This window comes from Enoplosus armatus, chromosome 2, assembly GCF_043641665.1.
Source record: "Enoplosus armatus isolate fEnoArm2 chromosome 2, fEnoArm2.hap1, whole genome shotgun sequence".
NCBI lineage: Eukaryota > Metazoa > Chordata > Actinopteri > Centrarchiformes > Enoplosidae > Enoplosus > Enoplosus armatus.
The window spans coordinates 14,015,484-14,039,071 of NC_092181.1; the positions used below are offsets into that span (position 1 = coordinate 14,015,484).

Sequence of the window (23,588 nt, forward strand, 5' to 3'; positions counted from 1 at the left end):
ATTTTCAATGACACAGCGAAAAAAAAGTGATATCCCAAAAAATAAATATCTGCTTCAAGTGGCAGGGATCAAGTTTTGTAGAGTGAGAAAAGTTGTGATTTCAGAGTATAAACTGAGAATTTGGTTAGCAAGCTTCTCTCTGTCACTGCGTTTGTTTAATGTACCCTGATGGAAGACATTTAGAAATTCACTGGTATTTACCAATTTGAAAATTCTCTCTCCATGACGGCACCAGCGTATATGCCAGGATTATGGAAACCTCCGTGGAAGTAAAGTGGAAATTAATTTACTTCACTTCATTTACTCGCTATTGTTGTGCCATTCAATTCAATTTGCACAGTACTTTGGACTCTGGTTGTTTTAAAATGTGCTGTATAAATAAACCTGATTTGATTGAATGTTGACCATTTGCAGGGGAGCTGCAAACAAGGCTACACGAATATTGACAGAAAATACCAGAAAACTGTGGCAATTAAAACCAAAATGCAATGCTTCAAAAATATAGCTATGGATTCATATGTCTTGAATTTAATGCGTTTTCATTTATTTATTGTGCTGTATGTTTATTTATTAAACGTATGTTTGTTGCTTTTTCACTCTCTTTTCCTTTGCTCATCACTTTTGCTGCTCTTATTCTTCTCACATTTCTACTGTTAAGCAGTTTGTAATTCACTTTTCTTTACAATATGAATACAATGCACAGACTGAATTGCTTTTCAAAATTTAAAAATAAAATTAAACAAGCAAGTAAATATGTAATCTAATACTAATACTAACACTGCAAGAAGCAGGGAGAGTGTTTTGGTGCCCATAGGAATTTATTTTTATAATAGGGCTAATTATAATGTCTGAATGTCTCTTTCTCTGTCAGCCATCGAACACTTGTTCCCCTCAACCTGGCCTGAGGGGGAGCTGTGATCAGCTCCGCAAAAACCTCAGGAGGAGGACAATGAGGCTCCTCATCGCAGATGGAGAAAGAAAAAGACAGATAGAAAGCGATTGAAAGAGAGAAGGAGAGAGGGAGAAAGCAGCCTCAGGGAAAGACTCACTTCTCTCCTGCACACATTAGACATTCAGCACAATGCAGCCTTTACAAATCGATGTGATGTCCAACTTCATTGATTATGGCATAGAGCAAGCAACTTTATTATTATCTTGAAAACTTAGATGAGTTAAAATGTGCCGGGTAATATAAAATTACAGTAAATCCACCTACTGTAGATTGAGTTATAAAATTCATGAAATAGACGTCAGCATAAAGTCAATGCTATGTAAATGTACAGTGCATGCATGTATGCCTGCATTAGTCAATGTCCTTGAATGCCTAAGCAAGCAGCTAATGATTTCATTTGAATGGGGGAAAACAGGACAATAGACACAGAAAAGAGAATGAGAGAGAGAAAAAAAGAGAAGTCAGGCCTAAAGAAGTGTGACAAACAGAGGGAAAAAAAAGCAGTGCGTAGGATTCCTGCTCACTCTGGCATACATATCCCTCATTAACACAGTCTTCTGTGCTCCATTTTTATTCATGGCCCAAGGCTCCAGAAACTTAGGGCTAAATTTACCTGAACACACTCAGAGGGAGGCCGGGTCATGGGGAGTCGAATACTGACCCAGTGTAGAAATTATCCTCCTGCTTCCATGTGACCAAAACAGCGTGTTAAATACTTGGCAAAGATGGTGGCTTGTGTGTGAACTGCAGCGCTGAGATACTTTTCCCATCATGATTGTGTTTTCAATATTGATCCCTGTGTGCTCACTGACCCTCCATGTTCCCCTCCGGTCTGTCTCTGTCTGTCCGTGGTTGACCTTCAGGTGGTGTTGAAGAATGCCCACATGGCAGTGGGATCGCTCACCATCAACGAGGAGAGGTCAGAGGTCATCGACTTCTCTGTGCCCTTCATTGAGACGGGGATCAGTGTCATGGTCTCCCGTAGCAACGGAACCGTCTCCCCCTCCGCCTTTCTTGGTGAGGAGAAACGCACCTGGTGCCTCTGGCAAGATGTACAACACAATTTAGAACATTTATACACACACACACACACACACACACACACACATGCACTCATCACATAGTAACGCACAATCACAGAGTACAAGTACATTTTTCACGAAACAAGTGTGATGTTGTGTACTCATGTTGATCAGTGTGTCCTAGCAGCACAAAACATAAAATGTTTGGTTACATAAAACGAGTGTTTTTCTGTGACAATTACTAAAAACCAAAACGTATGTACTTGTACGTTATCTTGTGCAATGGCTGAGACTGAAGTTTTTATTCTTGACCTCAGGAACAGTAGTTGACAAAATGGTCTCACCACAAGGTCCATTTAGTGGCTATTCTGGAGCTTTCAATCGTATCACACACAGAAGTTGTCTTTAAAAAAGTGTTTTAAAGCCCTTGTAATTGTAATCCTAAAGACTTCAGACCTGGTTAGTTCCATTACTCCCTGCAATATTTAAAATGGACCCACAAAATGCCCAAAAAGTTTTGTAGACGTATTTTTGATGAACGATTGCTGTCTGTGCTAACCTACATACATTACGTTTTCTGTTGCTGCTTCAAAATAAAAGCCACCCTGTGTTTCACCAGTCAAACACGTTTAATGTGAACGAGCAGCAGTAGGAAATGTTCAGTTTGCGTCAGTGGTAAGTTAATGCAGCTCTGGTCTGGCTGTAGGAGAGTGAACAGTAAACAATCAGGCTGTTATCAATGAGATGGCAGACTCCGCCACTAAATACAACTAATATATAGAGTGGTAATTGTAAATACATTGAATGGCTTTTGCTGAAAAACATTGTCAAAAGTGGGCATTAATACAATTAAATGCTCAGCAAAATGAAACCTGGGCAACTCCATCTGCTGATGGACCTTGTAGTGAAATTGTTTAGTTAACTGCAGTGCCGTGGTGTTTGTCACAGTCTATTCTGTGTGTGAAAATTGCAAAGCAGAGTCCAAGTGGTGGAAAATTTTTGCCCATTTCACTGAGTACATCTGTCCATTCACACCTACCTACCTACCTTCCTCACAGTTTCTCTCCTGAGAAGTGCCTGTTAGTGTTCACACACACTCAATGTGTGCAACAATAAGCACACAGTACATAACGTCTGAATACAAATAATCATGTTGATACCAGGGGGTGATTTGATCATTTTCTTTAATTTGGTTTAATGAACTTCCTCTCTCTGTCTTCCCACAACCCTCCCTCCCTCCCCGTTCCTCTTCCTCTGCACCCTGCTGCACCCTGTATCCCCCCCCCCCCCCAACCCCCCCCCCCCCCCCCCTTCTCTCTGTGTTTTAGAGCCCTTCAGCGCTGATGTCTGGGTGATGATGTTTGTGATGTTGCTGATCGTGTCAGCCGTGGCTGTGTTTGTGTTTGAGTACTTCAGCCCGGTGGGTTACAATCGCTGTCTGGCAGATGGGCGAGGTGAGAGGATTGCACATACGCACACACACACACACACACACACACACACACACACACACACACACACACACACACACAAACACAAGCTCAGACCCAATCAATCCATGCTCCAAAAAGGTGACAATGAGGCACATTTTCAGGCAGTCTCGTGTGCTAGAATGAAGACTTGAGTTGGCATGTTTTGTTACTTTGAATTCTCCATTCAGACAGAGCGCTCCATGTGCACAATCCCTTTTGAATGAGTGCAACTGGAGCGCTGGGACTCGATGTCTTGGAGTACTTATCTACATCTACAGTCACTTAAGCTCTTTCGCTAATGAAAAGGATCATTGACAAGAACCAGATAGGTGATCTTAAGTATTCTTAGCATCACTGTGTGAACAAAGACTCCACTTTTCTCACATTACAATGTCTTTTTTTATTGTTCTCAAATATTACATTGTTACACCACCACATCTAGGGCTGTAAAACCAATGAATACACTTGAGTAGATCTATTACCATACATTGAAAATATGTGTCAGGTTTAATGGTGTCTGACAGTATGGAACAACACTAGCCTGTTGAATCAAATTCGGTTCCAGCAGGCCGTTCAAATCAATTTGCCCATCAAAATCAATGGTTCAGATTCAATCAATTTTTTTCCTCCAGGTTTTATACACCCGGCTCTGTTTGACTCTCGGGATTACATTACCCTGCCGCGACGGCAGCCACTCAAGATAAAATCAGAGAAGTGTTATATTGCTGCTCACGAGAGTAATGGTGTTTGGTTTGCAGTCATGTTTCCTGCCGTAGTGTTTTCTGTCACGGCAACAGTTTATGGTGTGTGTGGTTTAATCGCTGGGTTATGTAAGGCTGTTGTCCTATACTGCTGCTCCAGCTGTAGCATAATTGTAGCCTGCTGTGTGCCCACCTACCCCCTCCCCCCTCCCTCTCTTCATCCCTGTCTCCGATGCCACAGAGCTACAGTAGGTAGTGTTTCCGTCCTGCTACCTTGTCATACTGCCGTAGAGGTAGGTGGAACAAAGTTACTCTGTAACTGTGGGTTGTCACGGCAGCGGCTGGAGGAGCAGATGTGGACCGCACAGCACAGCCTGCGATCACTGACAAACTAAAGGATGGGAATAAATCTAGTCTTTGTCGCAGCCATCCATCAAGTGCCTCCCACAACGGCAGTCATGAGTAAATACAGATAAAGTGAAGTAGTACCTGTGATCTGTGAAACTAACTTTCTTTATACCCCTCCTCCCTCCCTCCCTCCCTCATCTTTTATGTCACCCTCCCAGAGCCCGGCGGTCCCTCCTTCACCATCGGTAAAGCCGTCTGGCTGCTTTGGGGTCTGGTTTTCAACAACTCCGTTCCCGTGCAGAATCCCAAAGGCACCACCAGTAAGATCATGGTGTCAGTGTGGGCCTTCTTCGCTGTCATCTTCCTGGCCTCCTACACTGCCAACCTGGCTGCCTTCATGATCCAGGAGGAGTACGTCGACCAGGTGTCGGGCCTGTCGGACAAAAAGGTGTGAATTCAAGGCAGTGTGAGGGGTTGTGGGGTGGAGGAGCAGGTGTGTGAAAGTACGTAATGTGGGGCGTTGTGAGCTCATCATTCAGGGCTGCAACTAATGATTTTTAATCATATTTTCCAATTTATTTTATTCAATCTTTATTTATACAGGGTAGGTCGGCTGAGCGTACATGAAATAACCAAGACCAGCTCGTTATTTAAAGAGAAAATAATAATCGCTTTATTATTTATTTATTTAATCATTTAGTGAAGTGGTTCCCAGCCTGACGTAGCACCACAGCACTAGTAGACGAGGACCTAGTGATTGACACCATCCATCATGATTCAAATGTGTTAAAGTAATAAAAAAGTGCCATTTGACACTATTATATGAAAGTGTATAATATTACAATATTTTTTCATACACTTGAATAATCAATGTTTTGGTAGGTTTGGTCACAAATGTAACTGTATGACTACTATTTGGTGTGGAACAAGCTGCTTGTTTCAAACATTTATCCAGAACTTGTTGCTATTTTGACCTCTCTGTTTGCTTGCTAACTAGTTGTCATGCTCTCTCAATCGATCTCAACTCTCTCAATCGCACCAGGTGGTTTTCAGGGTGGTGGGCCTGTTGTAGCTGGTAGTTTATCGGTTGTTGTGACAATAAATATACTAAAAAATAGCCTCACACCAATTTGTAATCCTGTGTGTGTGTTTATTTGAGCCATTCCACATATTTTCTGGTACCCCCGGAGTGGAAGGTTGACAATCATTGGTGAAAATGGCGATCACAAGTTCTTAGAGCCCATGATGACAAATTGCCTGTTTTGTCGAACCAACAGTCCGAAACCCCCAAAAGATATGAAAGAAAGAAAAGCAGCAAATCCTTAGATTTGAGAAGCTAAAACCAACAAATGTCTGTCATGTTTGTTTAATACTTCAATAATTAAATAATTATCAACATTGTTGTGGATCGACAAAGCTTTTTTAATTGTTCTTCTGTGAGATTGTACAAACAAATACAAATAAACCTAAACTTAATCGACTAATTTAGAGCTGAAACAATTCGCTAATAAATCAATTAGTCGAACAACAGAAAATGAATCAGTTGCTATTTTGATAATAGATTCATCAATTTGAAAAAATTTTCAAGCAGAACTGCCAAAATGCCAAATGTGACTCAGTTACAGCTTCTTAATTGAGAGGATCTGCTGCTTTTCTTTGTAAACTGAATATCTTTGAGTGTCACTTTCTCAAACATTTTACGGACCAAACGATGAATTGATTAATTGAGAAATTGAATTGATTTAATCAGTAATGAAAATGATCAGTACTTGCAGCTAATTGTTTCAGCACTTGTCTGCTGACCTGACCATGACCTCAATGGTGGATCTTTATTTTTGAACTCGATCTGGTGTACTGTACATGTTTGTCTAAATGTGTCCTCCAGATTCTCCCTTGTTTGTCTGTCTATTGAGCACAACTCGAAGCATTTAGTTAATTTTGAGCTTCCAAAAGCGTAGTCCCATTCTCCTGCTCAACAGTGCATTAAAGGCTATTTGATGCGGCTCAGTGCCTTCTCCATGCTAACGAGCACTCCTCTGTCATTTTCTCTGTGTGGTTTCTTTTCCGGAAAACCCCCACCACAGTTCCAGAAGCCTAACGAATTCTCGCCGCCATTCCGGTTTGGCACGGTGCCCAATGGGAGTACAGAGCGCAACATCCGCAACAACTACCGGGACATGCATACTTACATGACCAGCTTCCACCAGAAGAATGTAGATGAAGCGCTGCACAGTCTGAAGACCGGGTGAGGAGGTAGAGGGGAGGATGGAGAGACGGATGGGGGATGTGAGGAAGGAGAGAGTTGAGAGGATCTCAGCAGGGAGAAAAGAGACAGTGTTATGGAGCTGTGAGGTCCTGTACTGATGCAATACAGAGAAAAGATGATCAAGGAATAAGGAGAGGGAGACAGAGGAAGAGGGAGCATTCTGGGCGATGTGGGTGGGCAGCCAGTGGATCTGTGCATCTGCCTGCCACTGGCGCCCAGAAATAGCAGCGTAGCCTGTGGTTGCTGTGAAAGCCTCTCAAAAGCTAGCTAATATCTTCCTTTCCTATTCACTCTCCCTGTCTTCCAATGTTTTCATCAGCAGCTGCTAAAGAATTAAGACTGCAAAGCAGTGATGTACCTCTGGTGTTTGAGCTGAGTGACCACAGAGGCCTGTAGAGCCCTGAGGCACCATTTGATGGTAGTTTGTCACCAAGCTGGAGACTGTCATGTCAATTTACCTTTATCAAATCACTCAGTGTTGATATGGATAGAATAGAATAGAGTAGAGTAGAATACAGGGTGTCCCTGAGATATTACAGGAGATGTGATGCCACAGACCTTGTCACAAGGTCAGTTTAGTTATTAGGTCTAAACAATCATGCTTGAACTTGAAGGTTAAATCCTGACCTTGGGAGCAGCAATTTGACAAAAATAAAATTCAACACAATTCCATACTTAGGTCACATGATAAAACCTAAACTATCTCTCTATTCACTGAGGAAGACCACAAGATTGAAAGTTAGATCTTGACTGTTTTTTTTTTAAGATGTTAGCAAAGGTGGTCTTTGTTTCAGACTCAGTGGCCCCCTTGTAAAACCCTACGGGAAACCCAGGAATAGAACAGAACAGAATAATCAGTGATTGTAACCAAAATAATTCCCCATCTGTTTTCCGATATTTACTTCATGACATTTTATTTAAGTGTACGGAAAAAGAAAAAATCTCACAATGAAAACAAACAATCAAGTGTCAATAGCATGCACACTGCCTTTTCCTCAATAACCCTCAATGCAATGTTTTGCCTGGTAACACTTTTATGGACCCATACATTTCTAATAATGTCCTTGTAAGTTTCCCTGAAAGAACTATGTGGTTCATCATTAATTATAGCTAAAATAGAGAAAGAGTTCAGTTGTTACACTTTCAAGTAATTATTTCCAATTAAATGCTAAGCTAGCGTTTTTTCAGCTGAACGTGCAAAAATGTGCACAGGCAAGAATACAATTACACAAGAATGTAAAATACAGTTTCCAATAATACATGAATGATGAATGAATATTAACATATAGCGGTTCTTACATTACGTTATTACATACAGCAGTTATTTCCAGGAAACTTGGAATTATAAGGAAATAACAAACCCATAGAAAGAAGTGTTATCATTAATAGATTTGTTAACCGGGATCACACCAGCTGACGTTCCGAGTACTCAGTAATCATTACTACATTATTACATGAGTACTACACCCGCATACTAACAGCATTTTGTGAAAACATTCATTAAGAACGACCATTAACAGTGATCCACAACTTAAAGCAAATGTGGGTCAGGGGCACACATCTCAAACACACACCTGTAAAGGTTTGTGACTGCATCTTGCACGGTTGTGATGCTATCGCATTGACAAAATCTGTCCACAGACAGACAGACCTATAAACGCTTGGCAAAGTACTCAAAACCACTTCTGTGGTTGTTCCCGCTACAGTAGGTCTCTCCAGGACCACAATTTGCCATGACAACATACACACAGTCGCAGCTGGTTATTAAAGTTGGGCAACACTACACATCAGTGATGACACAAATCATGGTGAGTCACAAGTATCCTAAAATCTCAGTTTATTATAAACTATGGAGTGGGAAGAGTGAATGAGGGAGTGATTTTGAACCCATTCATTTACCGTCACTATGATGATTTGAGGTGCAAGAGGCTCCATAACACAATGTAAAAGTGTTCCTCTCACACATTTTCCTTCCATCGTGCTCTGCAGCAAACTGGACGCCTTCATCTACGACGCTGCAGTGCTGAACTACATGGCGGGCAGAGACGAGGGCTGTAAGCTGGTCACCATCGGGAGCGGCAAGGTGTTCGCCTCCACCGGCTACGGCATCGCCATCCAGAAAGACTCGGGCTGGAAACGAGCTGTGGATCTGGCCATCCTCATGCTGTTTGGAGATGGTAAGAAATAGACTTTTAGAAATAAAGGCTTTTAAAGCTACAAAGATGACATTTCTATTTTACATTGCTTTTGATGTAACAACACTAATCCAACAGATAATAACAGGTTTTATTGTTGCTGTTGTTGATTGCCACTTTAATGTAGGTGTTGCACAAATTGTACCAAATTCATACGTTTTTGGAAATAATGGTTTAAATGGAAATAATGGTTTAAATGGTATTAAACTGTATTGTGCTATCCTCACAGTGAATATCCCATAGCTAAACATCACTACACCATCTAGGAGCTGTAATGTTGTGACAAACAAATAGATCCACTTTTTAAGAGATTCCTTTGGTAGCCTTAATTTATTTCACTCAGCAAAACCAAAAATTAACTTCCCTTCAGCGTTGAATCACTTTTACAGATTTCAAGAAACAGAGCACAGCGATCATTCGGGTCGAGAATCACAAAAGTAAGTTACACTCTCATCAGTGTAGTAAGGTTGAAGACGTGGAGTCGTCAAAGTAGCTGTAAAGGAGCTGTGTGACTCAGAAGGTGGTCGGTGCTTGTTACGGCGGCAACCCAAGAACCTGCTGGTAGATCCCTGCAGTCAGTGAGGCTGCGGAGCTGCAGGATGAGGCCTCCTGAGCCAGGTTGGCACGGCTCGGTCCTTAATCAACAGCGAGGCAGCAGCAGGCCTGAAAGTCGACACTGTAGCATCTCAACAAGGATGGTTTTTCAAATTTGTCAATGACAGGATTTGAGTTTGAGAGCTTTCTGATATGAACCACATGTTCGTGCTCTATTTCAATGTGTTTTTACTGTTGTGTAGACTTTAAAGATGTTCTCTTTCTGATAGCTAGTAAGCCACCTTAGAAGAAGCAGATATAAAAGCGGTAAAGCTCAGCCTACGGTTTTGAAAAGTGCATAAATAATTTAAACCTTTACCACCTCCAATGGTTGGTCAGTGATGTGCAGGGAGCGCAGGAGAAGGTTGCTGTGAGTGGAACCAGCACAAATACTAATGCAGCAATGATCTCAATTTGTTTGTCGGGTTTTGTTTTGAGCCCCAGCTGTTGTTGTGTGTTTTGGGTAGTGACCGAGAGAAGCCAGCAGGGCGTCTGGCGTCACTCTGAGAGAATGACGAGTGCAGTGATCCACGAGGGTCATGATGAGAGGATTGAGCCAGTTGTGGTGGTTTGTGTACATGTTTAGGATGCCCATTTGGCACCTCTGTTTGAACGGGTTCTGGCCTCAGATGAGGACACAGAGGTCGGGGGTGATGCAGGACACACTGGAGGGACATTTCCCTTCAGTATGGACAGATAAGAGACACATAATGAGAAAGTAGACCCTCAGGTACAGACATAAGAAACAACACTCGCATCTCAAAACTCTAACAGTTTGAAAAATATTACAGGAAGCCATCAATCATCAATTCTTAAAGCCAGTTATTCTGCTACCAAACTTATTGAAATTGTTTTACTAAAAATTCGACATGTGTGACTTAACTTCCACACTTAAGTCACATGATAATAACTAAACTGTTGCCACGACAACTGAGCGGACTCCATCTGTTGAGGAACTCCAAGATGTTTTTGAAAGCTTCAGGAAAAGCCAAGTAAGTGGTCCTTGAGATGAGAATTGCTTTGTCAAACTTCTATTTCCAAGGTCAAGAATGAATATTTTTGAATGATATTTAAATAGCTTTACTTGTTTTAACGTAGGCTTACTTTAGTACATAAATATAATACAAAATACACAATGGGTCAGACTTGGTCTAGAGAGAAAGGTTAGTTACAGTCAAGACAGACAAGAAGCTCTGGCCCAGGGACCTTTTTTCTATCCATCCATCCATCCATTAGCTATACCTGCTTATCCTTGAGATGGTTGCGGGGGTGCTTGAGCCCATCCAAGCTGACATTGGGCGAGAGGCGGGGTACACCCTGGACAGGTCGCCAGTCAGTCAGAGGGCTGACACATAGAGTCAGACAACACATAAACACAGAGCACCGTGAGTGGTCACATTCATACCTAAGGGCAATTTCAAGTCAATTTCAAGTAAGGGCAATTTTAAACTGCATGTTTTTGGACCAGAAAACCAGAACACCTAGAGAAACCCCACACCAGCACAGGGAAAACATGCAAACTTTTCTGTTTTCTGATATTTTATAAACACAATGATGAGAATAATCAGTTGTTGCAGCACTCAGTCTATCCACACTTTGGCGTCCTCTAAGAAGAGCTGAAGGAATTTGGTGGGAAAACGACGTATCTGCTGCTCTGCTCGCCCTGTTGCCACAGGGGCCCTTTAAGGTGCTAAAAAATGATAGAAAATGGATGGATGAATGTTGTAAAGCATATTTGTTGTTGACTGACAAGTAAGATCATTCTTATTTTGTGGTCAGATATGTAATGAATGTATTAAAACACATAAGCATCAATTACTGCTCTTGTATTGCCGTGTATCCTGTACTTCCTTCAAGTGTTGCTGCTTACAGAGAAGGAGTGATCTATGGGGAGCAGGGATGTGGAATAAAAGATTTTAAAATGTATCACCAGCCTCGACTTTGGCAGCACTTTTACATTTTGCGCCTCAGGAAAAGCTTCATGTAAAAGATATGATTGTCCCTGATGTGAATCTTTGCCTTTGGAGAATACACCTACAGTAGCACTCCACCTCCAGAGACGGCATGTGCTCCATACTGCTCACCACCTGCCAGATCATATATCGCACAGCACATTGACACATGCCTTCGATGTGCTATCACTTTCCATCCCGGTGTGTGTGATGGATGAAGGGGTCAGTGCAGAGATAACATTCACCTTGGATCAGATCTTTAGGAGCCAAATGGACTCGACGTGCACTGTTGAGTGACGTTCACTAAAGTGCCGGTGTGTGTGTGTGTGTGTGTGTGTGTGTGTATACATGGGGTGTGTTTGTGACATGTGACTGTGTGCATGCTCGAGTGTGTGTTCCCCAAAGATCAGACAACATGTCTGCATAAATTTAATTAATGGAAGTAAAGTCTCATTGTTCTGTCAACTACGTACATGAGGCCAACACATCAGACATTAACTCTCATTACTTCGTGCGGACTGATCGGCTGTCAGCACACATGCGTTAGTCCAGGTTAGCAGGTCAGACTCATCGATGTTTGGTCATATCTGTCACGTCCTGTTAAGAGTCCAAATATGAACATGATGCAAGTCATACGTGCAGGAAGAGAGGGTCAGCGACGGCCTACAAAGTGTACTCCATCTGAACAGACACAGGATCAGGATCTGGAGGAGGAGAGGGATAGAGAGATTTCAATTACATTATGCATTGTGCTTTTTGATCCAGTTGTTCAATCAAATCTTTCAGTGATTCTAATCGGTTCTGTTGAGTTGAAAACAAGTACATACAGATTTAAAATCATAGAGTGAGCATCCAGGAGAGCGTTTGTCCTGGATGCTCACTGAAATATATCAGTGAAATCTGTTAGTGAGTTAAACTGCTGACACAGAGACTGGAACTGGTTCTAAATGGGAACCAATTTGCAGTTCCCTTCGCTGGTCTGAAGATGTTCTGAGGGATATTTGGACATCCCTAGGAATTCATCTAAAAACAGGAGCATCTCGCTTTTTTGTGATTGTGTATGTTTCTTGTTTTTTTGCTGGTGGTCTTGCACCACTGTATCACTACTTATTTAGAAGGACATTTTGACTTGTCATACTAGAAAAAGCACATGTGTTACTAATAACTTTAACAATGGCTCAGTGAGACAGGTACTTTCATTTGTCCTTTGAAATGCTTCTCATTAAAGGACTAGTTAAACATGGAGAGTATGCTTATTCGCTTTCTCAGAGTTAGATAAGAAGATTGATACCACTCTCATATTTGTGAGTTAAGTATGGAGCTGGAGACAAGGAGGCAATCAGCTTAGCTAGCCGTGCATAGAGACTGGGAGCAGGAGGGAACAGTGTCCCGGGTCTGCCCATAGTTCAAAAATACACCGACCAGTACCTGTGAAGCTAATTAATTAACACGTTGTATACCATTTGTTTAATCCGTAACCAAACAGAAATGTAAAAAGCTGCATAGAAGTGCTGGGCGGATGGATAAACAGTTTGTCAAGAAATAGTTCCAGCATGTAACTCCCCCGAAAACCAAAAATTGTTGGTTGTACATTTCTCTTGTTTATGGTTTAAACAAAGGAGTAACGTGTTAATTTGAGCTTAGCCAGGCTAGCTTTTTCCCCCTCCTTCCAGTCTCTATGCTAAGCCAAGAGTGAGAGTGGTATCGATCTTCTCATCTAACTCGGAGAAAGAAAATGAGTGTATTTCACAAAACATTGAACTATTTGTTTCATAAACAAAAGAAATTAAAGTAAGACACCGCAAACTATATTACTTTTCCCTTTGCTTCCAGATGTTTCTGTTTGGTGCTCATCAGCATGATAACAACTGATGACCAATCACCTTATGACTGCCTCCTGCCACCATCACTGCACTTTCTTTTCTCTTACTGAGGTTCATTTAAAGAGAGTCTTAGTGGAAACTAGTTTGCGGCTATCTGAGACAAAAACACACACTCATCTGAACAAATATCCATACACAAAACAGTGTTATGCAAGCAGCAGGAAAACATGTACCCCCTTGATCTCACACAGACACACACAACAAAACAGACCATCGGTGCAGATCAAACAAATCTCTCTGGGCGTGTCCTCCCCCCTTAGCGGTCTCCACAGGGATGTGGAACTGAGGGGGACACATTTTAGAGGGCGGAAACACTCGTCACATGACCACACACACACTTCCTCCCTGAGGACTGTCGAGTCCCAGCAGGCAGTTGTGTTTGTGTTGCGTTTTCCCACAACAAGGAAGGGATAGCCTTGCATAAGCAGTCCTTAATGAGGATGATCCTCGGGGGGTGGGGGACGTTCAGTCAAAATAATGCATCATGACATTTGTTGCACGTACATGAGACCTGAGTTGTTTTTGGCATCAACTCCCCATTCTCTCTTTTTGTGCTCACACGTACATGTTCAGACACCGACGGGCAAACGCATCCAAGTGAGCAGGTCACACAAACAGCAACACCAACACCTCCATACAGTAACCTGTGCATGTGTGTCTCTCCTCCCTGCAGGTGAGATGGAGGAGTTTGAGGCCCTGTGGCTAACGGGCATCTGCCACAATGAGAAAAACGAGGTGATGAGCAGTCAGCTGGACGTGGACAACATGGCGGGGGTCTTCTACATGCTCGGGGCCGCCATGATTCTGTCATTACTCACCTTCATCTGTGAACATTTGTTCTACTGGCAGCTCCGCTTCTGCTTCATGGGCGTGTGCTCCGGAAAACCCGGGTTCACCTTCTCCATTAGCAGAGTGAGTGCGCTCGTGTTTTATTTTAGGTCTGACCTTTGTCCTCCTGACAGAAAGATCACAGGAGTGGTTGTTTTAAAACCACTGGCTGTGGTTGAGGTGTATCGAGTCAGTCAGGGGGATACGATGACTCACCTGACTTACCTGTGACTTTTTTAGCCCAGGCAGTTGTTCAACAACATTGCAAGTCAGTGGAGCACAGTATTACAATAATGTAATATTATTAGCAGTGCAAAAAGTAATTTGACCCTAATCAGTCCCAGTCAAAAAACTTAATGTTTCCTACTTCCATTCATGTGCCTTCAAAGTTCAAAGTTGTATTGCACATTTTCTTTATTAGGATAATCAGGACTATTTGAAAATTAAGAAATGTCTGATGGGAATAATTGCATTGAAAATTTATGATGATCATGGGTTCAGTAACACAACTAACCATTAAAATCTGTGAGGTGTAACTGACTACGGGCTAACAACAGACAACAGACGTTTACACAAAGTGAAGGTGTAAGTATGCTCGAAACAACCACATCTGAAGGTGAAAGTGTTTACACGGCCACACTTGAAAGCAGGATGAAAAGCCAGCCATGATAGAGAGGGGCGAGATGCGATAATCATGTCAATTTGGGGATAACAGCACACATTTTCAGGCAGTCTCTACTCAAAGGCATTCATTGTGTTGCCCTCGTTTTATACACCAAAAATAATTTGGCTAAAAGTGAAAAAAAAAACACCCAGAAAGTTTAAGAGAGAAGCCTAACCCTGTTGTCCTATCTTTCTCTCCTCCACACCCCTGACCAATCGCTGCATGACGTTGGCGTGATTGTCGGCTTGTTGATTGGTTGCAGCAGTGGGTGGGGGGGGCGGGGGTTAAAACACTGTTTGACCATGCAACTAACATCCGGTTTCAGCATACTGCCAACTTCTACTCAGGTTTTACTCAAGACAAACTTTGTCACTAACCTTTCTGACTTCACAGAGGCCAAGAGTGAACACCTAGAATAGTTTACTAAAGCATCATATCAACCTCTTCACCCAGTAAAAAAAACAACTAACCTTTAATGTGCACATGTCACCTGGATTGCCATAACAACACAGAAGAAGCAGTTACATCAAGCATTATTACTCGTGAGGACCATCTCTATCGATAATCAATATGTTTATGGACAGCGAGACAAAGCAGCATCAGCATCACTTAACCCTCAGTCCCTGACAGGGTTAACAGTCTAAAAGTCCTCTGTTTGTCAACATAATGTTGCTGAAATAAAAGCTACTTACTATGCTGCACATTCTCAGCCAGTGACCTGAAGGTGTGTTTGTGTGGATGTTGAACAGCTCGTCGCAGCGTGGTTACGACTCTGTTCAAATGGGTCACTTAACAAGGTGTCACAGTGTTATTGATGCAGGCTGTTTAGGCTCATATAAATAATCACTTGAGGTGTAATTCATTTGCATAATGTTAGCTTTTAAGAAGGGGGGTGGGTTGTTGTTGCATGCAAATTGTCTCAATTATTATTTGCCTGAGAAAAGGACACAAGTGTTTATGTGATGTGGTGGTGAGGCTGAAGGTGTTTCTAATTGTAATGTCATTTGGTTTACACCTACTCAGACTAACCTGACAGAGCTTAAAACACAGATCTGCCCTTGAGCACTTCACACTGGGTTTTTTTTTTTTTCATTTGATTGGCAGCAATCTTCCTCTGTCTTTGCAGCTTCTGAAACAAATATTTTTTTATGCAAAACATCGCATGGTAGCTTTAAGATTCACTTTAAGCTCGATTGTGCTTAAGATTGATTTTACTTGTTGCATTACAGCATCCATTTTAAGTGCATACACATTTCAAAAGTGGTTCCACCGCCAGATATCTGCCTGGATTAACACACATGTTGCGGTGTGAGAAAGAAAAAAGTATTAAATATAAAGAAGAAAAATGCAGTTCATGTACAGTGTATAGAAAGTGTCAGGATGGACAAGTGATGCGAATATAAAGGGCTAATAAAATACAGAGCAAGAAAGAATAAAACCGGTAGCAGGACAAAGGCAGAGTAGAAAAGGATAGACACAGCGGTGTGCCAGTAACCTCTATTACTGTTCACAGCAGCTGTAGTAGCTAAAGATGTAGAGAGATAAAGACAGACAATCCCATTGGAGCGGCTGCCGCTCACCCGAGCTCCCGGAAACGGAGATAAAACAGACACAAAAGAGAGAATGGAGGCATAAAGGGAAAGAAGGTTGACGATTCAGATTCATGAATGTAGCTTGGCGACGGGGAAAGTGACTAAGAGACAGACGGAAACTGTTTCTGACAAGTTGACGCCTTTGAGGAATGCTGGCCCGCGCGCTGTCTGGTGGGTAGTGTGTCCTCGACCTTTCGGATTTGGCTGTCGCCTCGACCACAGATTCCCTCAGCCCCCATTTGAACACGCTTATTTGACTTCACTCGCGAAGGCTTTCCCCTCTCTTGAAAATCCAAACAACCAAAACAAACACACACACACACTGATGGATAATGACATTTAAAATAGATGAGGGTTAATTAATTCACATGTCTCTGACATCGATAGAACGCCAGACAAACTTTTACAAAGTGATTTCCTTGACAAAGAAAGGAAGAAGAGTAAAACAACCCTGAGGTAGCAAGCCAGTGGCACCAGTGTCAGCCTGAATTTAAATGACATTGATTACACCTATTGATTGGTGGTCACAACCATAAGCTTACGACACCCCTGGTGTTATCAATCAAGGCCCGTTCCCCTCTCATTCAGTTCTCTGTGTCTGAGGTGGAGTGCTGAGCAGCAGCTGCGAGGGTCCAGGCTGTTCCCCTGAGAAAAGTCATTTATGAACTCAGCCCCTATTACTGTTTAATAGTGTGTAAACAAGAGGGTGGTCAGCGAGAACATGGCAATGCATTAACCTCTCTCCGCCTCTGTCTGTCCCTGTTTGCCTCTCTCGCTCTGTCTGTCTGTCTGTCCGTCTGTTTATGTGTATGGTGTTTGACCTCCTCTCTCTAACATTAAATCCCCTGTGGTTCTTGATTCCTTGCACACATTTGACTGTTGTTTTCTTCTCACTCGGGCTTCATACCTTACCACTCTCACTCGTATTCCTTCTTCCTCCCATGGCCTGTCTCACCCTCTCTTTCTCTCTCTACCTCCCTTTTCTTCTAATTTTCACACTCCAGGGTATCTACAGCTGCATCCACGGGGTACAAATCGAGGAAAACAAGTCAACCATAGACTCACCCTCGGCCACCATGAAGAAGAACATGAACAACACCCACTCCAACATCCTGCGGTTGCTCCGCACTGCCAAGGACATGACCGCCGTCCCGGGCATTAATGGCTCTCCGCACGCCGCTCTGGAGTATAGCCACAGCGGTCGTGACTCGGCTATCTATGATATCCAAGAGCACCGGCGCAGCTTGGTGGGTCACCCTGTAGACTGCAAGCCGGCGCCACCCTACCTGCCAGAGGACAACATGTTCAGTGACTACATCAGCGAGGTGGAGAGGACTTTTGGCAACTTGCCCCTGAAGGACAGCAACCTGTACCAGGACCATTACCTGCACCACCACCCGGCCTCGGCTCTGGGTATGTCCGGCCCCCTGCCAAATAGGCCGCGTAGCTTAGGCAGCGCTAGCTCGTTGGAGGGGGGCATGTTCGATTGTGACAGTTTAGGGGGAGGGGTAGCGCCCATCTTCACCACCCAGCCCCGCCCCTCTATGACTCACAGGAATACCAATAAATTTGACCTGATTGCTGGCCACACCCCTGCGGATTCCAACCAGGGTGGGTTCAAGGGAAGCAATGTGTACGGGAGGTTTTCTTTCAAAGGAGGTGCATCCAGCACGGGGCTCATCGGGGGTCATGACAGGTACTGTGGTGGGGGTGGGGGAGGCTCGGGGGGTGATGATGGGAACATTCGCTCTGATGTTTCGGATATCTCCACGCACACCGTCACCTACGGCAACCTGGAGGGCAACAACAAGCGGCGTAAGCAGTACAGGGACAGCCTGAAAAAGAGGCCAGCCTCGGCCAAGTGCAGACGGGAGCAGGACGAGATAGAGCTGAGCGGCTTGAGGAGGAGAGCCCACCACCACACCGTCCACCACCACTTCCCCCACGGTCCCCAGGCACACCGCACGGTCTCACCTCCCCTGGAGCGGAAGAGGGGAGGAGGAGGGGGTAATTCTTCACCTTACTTGTTCCGCAAAGACAAAGAGAACCTGAGGGATTTCTATGCGGACCAGTTCCGCTCCAAGGAGGGCAAGGCCAAGTGGGAGCAAGAGGGTGGAAGTGGAGGAAGCGGTGTGGGCGGTGGTAGCGGTGGTGGTATCTGTAAAAGCTTAGTACCTGTGGAAGACTTCCTCAAAGGTAAAGGCAAGAAGCCGGAGTGTAAAGGTGGGCTTGGCTCAGTGTCGGCAGGGCAGCAGGCCCACACCTGCTGGGAGAAGGGGGTTTCTGGGATAGGAGGGGGGGGCATAGCAGGAGGTGACTGGGAGTGTCGTAACTGCCACAGCGTGTGTCACCACGGTGGAGGCGTAGGAGGAGGTGGCACGTGCCCAGCTAGCGGGGTTGGGGGTAGCAGCAGTCGCCCCAGCTCCGCTGGCTGCAAACGCTGTGACTCCTGTAAGATCCAGCCAAGCAACCTTTACAACATCAGCGAGGATAATAACATGGTGTTCGCTGGAGGGAAGAGTAGCGTAGGACCCAGCCAAACACAAACTCAGGCACAGCGCAGGAAGCTAGGGCCGGGTGGGAGGGTGTTACGGAGGCAACACTCATATGACACATTTGTGGACCTGCAGAGGGAGGGGGCAGGCCGCATGGGAGGGGCTGGTGGGGGCGTTGGGGGGCAGTTTCCTCAGCCCCGAAGTGTGAGCTTGAAAGACAAAGACCGCTTCATGGAGGGCCCCAGCCCTTACGCTCACATGTTTGAGAGGTATGCAGGTGAAAGAGAGTCTTCCATGTTCGGAGGAATAGGCGGGGATAGGGCGAAAGGAGGCTCCTCCTTCAGTTTGTTCCGTGGAGGCGAAGGTGGGTTGCATCAGCGGTCGGTGGGGGAGAGAGACCTGAGGGACAGAGATAGAGCTATGATGGGAGGTGGGGGCTGTGGTGGTGGTGGTGGTGGTGGAAGCAGAGGGGCCGGGACTTACTCCTTGTCTAAATCTCTCTACCCAGATAAGGTGAACCAGAACCCCTTCATCCCAACCTTCGGCGACGACCAGTGTCTATTACACGGTGCCAAACCGTACTACATCAAAAAGCCACAGACGCAGCAACAGCAGCAGCAGCAGCAACTTCTCAACAACAGCCGAGGAGGAGGGGACTTCCGCGGCTCCATTGGGGTGACTTCCTATTTGCCCACGTCCGCCACAGCTGGGGTGATGTCCAATGTGGCCCCCAGGTTCCCCAAAGAGCTGTGTCTGGGCGGGGTGGGAGGGCCCATGGGGAACCACCACGGGGCCAGCAAGCTACTGCCTGTGGGCAGGGACACGTTAGGTTTGGGGCAGGGACAGAGACCCTTCAACGGTGCCAGCAATGGACACGTTTATGAAAAGCTCTCCAGCATTGAGTCAGACGTCTGAGGGTGAAGACGGAGGAAGACAGAGAGAGACGGGGGAAGATGAAGTGGGTGAAGAAAAGAGGGGGGACAGAGAGAAAACATACAGAGGTGGAAAAAAAGAGAAACAGCACAGGCTGACGACCTCTCTGTGTGAAGAGAATGAGGAGACACGATACTGTGTGTTGTTCTCACTCCACTAAATGGAAAGAATTTGGACGATGCACAGAGGCCACTGCAGGCTAAGCTGTGGTGAAGTCCGGCGGGAGACAAGTTTTTAATGAGAAGAGAGGATTCTGGTGCTGCTCCGACGCTCAGAGGAAGATAGGGAGGGAGGGAGGGAGGAGGGAGGAGGGAGGGAAAAAAAAGTGAAATAAAATCTCCAGTCTCTGCTCTCTTCACATGCTCATTGTCTTTCCCTCCCTCCAGCAGTTCTTTAACACCAAAACAAACATTTTGTTTAGCAACGGAAATACAATCATGAATGAGAAATCAACGCTTCTGTTGAAGTAACAGGGTAAACTAATAATAATTGTATTGATAATGTTGATAATATTATTGAATATTATTCCAGTGTTTAATGATGATCGGTTTGGATTGTTTTTCAATTTTATTTATTTAAATAGTTCATGTGACATATTTGTATGATGTTAATTATTTCTTAGCTTACCAATATTACAGGAAACTGGTGGACCAGTTTATTTTGGGTTCCTGTAATTTGGACTCTTCTTTGCTATTAATTCTTCATGTTAGATTTTTTATACTTTTCTTACTTTCGAGTGCTGTGAAGTGTATGTGAAAGGCATGACTTGCTGAGTACATTCTATGTACTTAATAAATTTGCAAAGAAGGTCCTTTTTTTCCAGCTGCAGAAGCAACATCATCATACTGATTTGCCGTTTCCTCTTGTTTTTTCTGCTCCGCAGTAGCAAATGGGTCTCACATTTTGAGCTGGATGTGCCTTAATGGATTAATACTGATTTTTCTACACACAAGATCTGTTCTGTTGGTAGACAGTATCCACCTGCAAACAATTAGTCAATTGATTTGAGAGTGAAAATACACCTGAAAAACGTCTGGTATGAGGGTGGCGTTTCATGAGCATAACAGACTTTTAGGCATTTAACATGATGTTATAATACATATAAGGTGAACATAGAAACTGCTGCAGAAGAGGAAGCTTAAATTCCTACATAGATCCCCAACAATAAAAGTAACCAATAGCAGGATCACAAGGGTTAAAACCACAGTGCCATGAGAAATAAACATTCCTGTTCCCCCCCCAAAAGTCAAACGTGACAGAGCCGCTCCGCTGTATGTCAAGATTTAAAAATAAAATATGGAGGCTGCTTCTTGTACAATTAACTCCACAATTAATGCAAGTCAATTTGCTTTAAATCGTTTAGTAAGAAGCTCAGTAGGCTTCATCACTCCTCACCTCCTCCTCAGTTCATTTTTGCATAACAGATGACCCAGGAACCAACTATCCATTAAATACATGTAAATCACATCTAATGTCTGCCTGTTGCTCTCGTCGTGTTTCATTGGGTCCGACTCAATTGGCCGTGACAGTTTTGCTGTTCAGGACAGGCGCATAATGGACTCTCAGAGTGAGGCTTCCGTTGCTGTGGATGAGCAGCCTGCCACACTAATTATTTCATGATTACGGCCCTAAGCCCTGTCTGCTGTATGAGACGGTCACATTTGAATGATGGGAGGAGAACAAGTGTTGAACATTTTCACTCTGCTGGTGTAAAGGACCACAGCAGGCTCATAGAAATATCAACCACGCTGTACAGTCTTGCATTTATTCATAACTCTACACTCTATTTTTCTAACAAAGACAAGTGTTTCTAGCTTAGAAATGGGTTGAATAGTACAACATGTTTTAACTCAATATACAGCTACTGAATAGTGTTACCCTGTGATTTAAAGGAATAGTTTGACATTTTGGGATATACGCTCATTTGCTTTCCTGCCAAGAGTTAGATGAGAAGATCGATACCACTCCTAAGTTTGTACAGTATTTAGGAAGCTGCAGCCGGTTAGTTTAGCTTAGCTTAGCATAAAGACTGGAAAAAGGGGAAACAGCTAGTCTGGCTCAGGTAACAAAATCTGCCTACCAGCATCTCTAAAGTTCACTGATCAACACGTTATATCTCGTTTGTTTAATCCAATCAAAAAATGGTATAAAAATTACATTTTGGAGGGTTATCTACAGGACTTTCTTGTCGTTGCCATGACATTGATGTGCAACCAGTCAGTCAAGAAATAGTCCGGCACATAACCTCCCACAAAACCACAACTTGTCAATTTTACACTTTGGTTTTTGTACAGATCAAACAAACAAGATAAAAGGTGTTGGTCAGGGAGCGTTGGAGGCGCTGATTTGTTACCTTTGGACGGAGTAGTTGTTTCCCTGTTTCCAGTGTTTTCTTCCAGGGTAAGTTAAGCTAACAGGCTGCTGGCTGTAGCTCATATGTAACACAGATGAGAGACCAGGCTCAGCTTTTCTTCCAGGCTAACTCAGATGTGAGAGTGGTATCGATCGTCTCATCTATCTCCTCAAGAAGCATATTTCCCAAAATGTCAAACTTTTCCTTGAAGCTATTTCCTTTCAGACTGAAGAGAACCAGGATGATGTAAGTCTATCCCTGTGTGCACTCAGTCATCATTTCTCCCACCATGTTGCTCAAACTCACATTTTTCACCAAACAGAACATAAAAGATAATTTCAGTATGCACTGTAACCTCGATTTCTCCCTCCACCGGACCATAATCTGTTTCACATGCTGAGATTTTGATGAAGGAAAGAATTTGCCCTCAAGTCCAAGGCCCTGTGTGGACTGTGTCAGCTGCAGACATTTGAGGAGAAGAAAAGAATAAAAGAGGAAGACAGGAGAAAGTAAACAGCATCCCAAAAGCAAATGGTACATTTAGGAAAAACTGATGGACTCGTATTTATTTTGATCAAAAGGCAGCTCCAAAACGCACAACATCAGACACACAGGTCACAATTTAAGACAGCTATTCTGCATTTTCCAGTTATTTATCATCACTTAAGCCTGACTTTTAGTCATATTTCCAAACCAAATTTTAATACCGAAGCACAATCTGACTGAATGGGTCCAATATTCAGTTGTTTAGTTGTACATCCCAGTCAAAACTTCAGAAGACTTTCCTTCTCTTGGTTGACAAGTCAGTATGTATGATACTAGGGGGTCTCTAGTGTTTGTGAGGACTTGCATGTATACACTTGTTTTTTTTTCTTTATTTCTGTTTTTTAATCTTAACTTTTTGCCCAGAAAGAAAATGGGTGTTTTTGAACAATATTTGGAATTTTATCAATTTCATTGGTACTGATGATCCATGTAGTACTGTAGGTGTGTGCGTGTGTGTGCTTGTTTGTGCAAGAGAAGACACCAATCTAACAATCTAAATTTTGGTTATACTTAATTAAATATGGCTAAATTTGATTACAATTTCACTAGGATAGAAAACATTTTTTTATTGTTAGTGTTATACAAAGATCAATTTTCTTGATAGTTTGTGTAAATGCTTTTAAACAAGGTTGAGGTCTTGGTTAATACATTCATCGTCACTGAAGAAGCCTTCTTCATCTCAACTACTTTTTCCTATTTTTCTTTCCTTTGAATATCTCGTTTCATTATTTCTGTTATTGTATGTGCCTGAATACATACGCTTGATTACCTCTGTGTGTGCTCATGTGGAAG

At 43.4% G+C, this 23,588-nt stretch overlaps 1 protein-coding gene across 1 annotated transcript in view; it reads left to right on the forward strand.

Moving 5' to 3' along the window:
- The window catches only part of grin2bb (glutamate receptor, ionotropic, N-methyl D-aspartate 2B, genome duplicate b), a 65,059-nt gene extending 45,180 nt beyond the window's left edge, over positions 1 to 19,879 (forward strand). The window contains exons 8-15 of the mRNA XM_070915400.1: positions 1,816 to 1,969; positions 3,303 to 3,428; positions 4,714 to 4,943; positions 6,580 to 6,740; positions 8,751 to 8,938; positions 14,059 to 14,297; positions 17,474 to 18,692; positions 18,762 to 19,879. Of these exons, the coding sequence (XP_070771501.1) occupies positions 1,816 to 1,969; positions 3,303 to 3,428; positions 4,714 to 4,943; positions 6,580 to 6,740; positions 8,751 to 8,938; positions 14,059 to 14,297; positions 17,474 to 18,692; positions 18,762 to 19,879 (3,435 nt within the window). The remainder of the gene's footprint in view (positions 1 to 1,815; positions 1,970 to 3,302; positions 3,429 to 4,713; positions 4,944 to 6,579; positions 6,741 to 8,750; positions 8,939 to 14,058; positions 14,298 to 17,473; positions 18,693 to 18,761) is intronic.
- Positions 19,880 to 23,588: the final 3,709 nt, after the last annotated feature.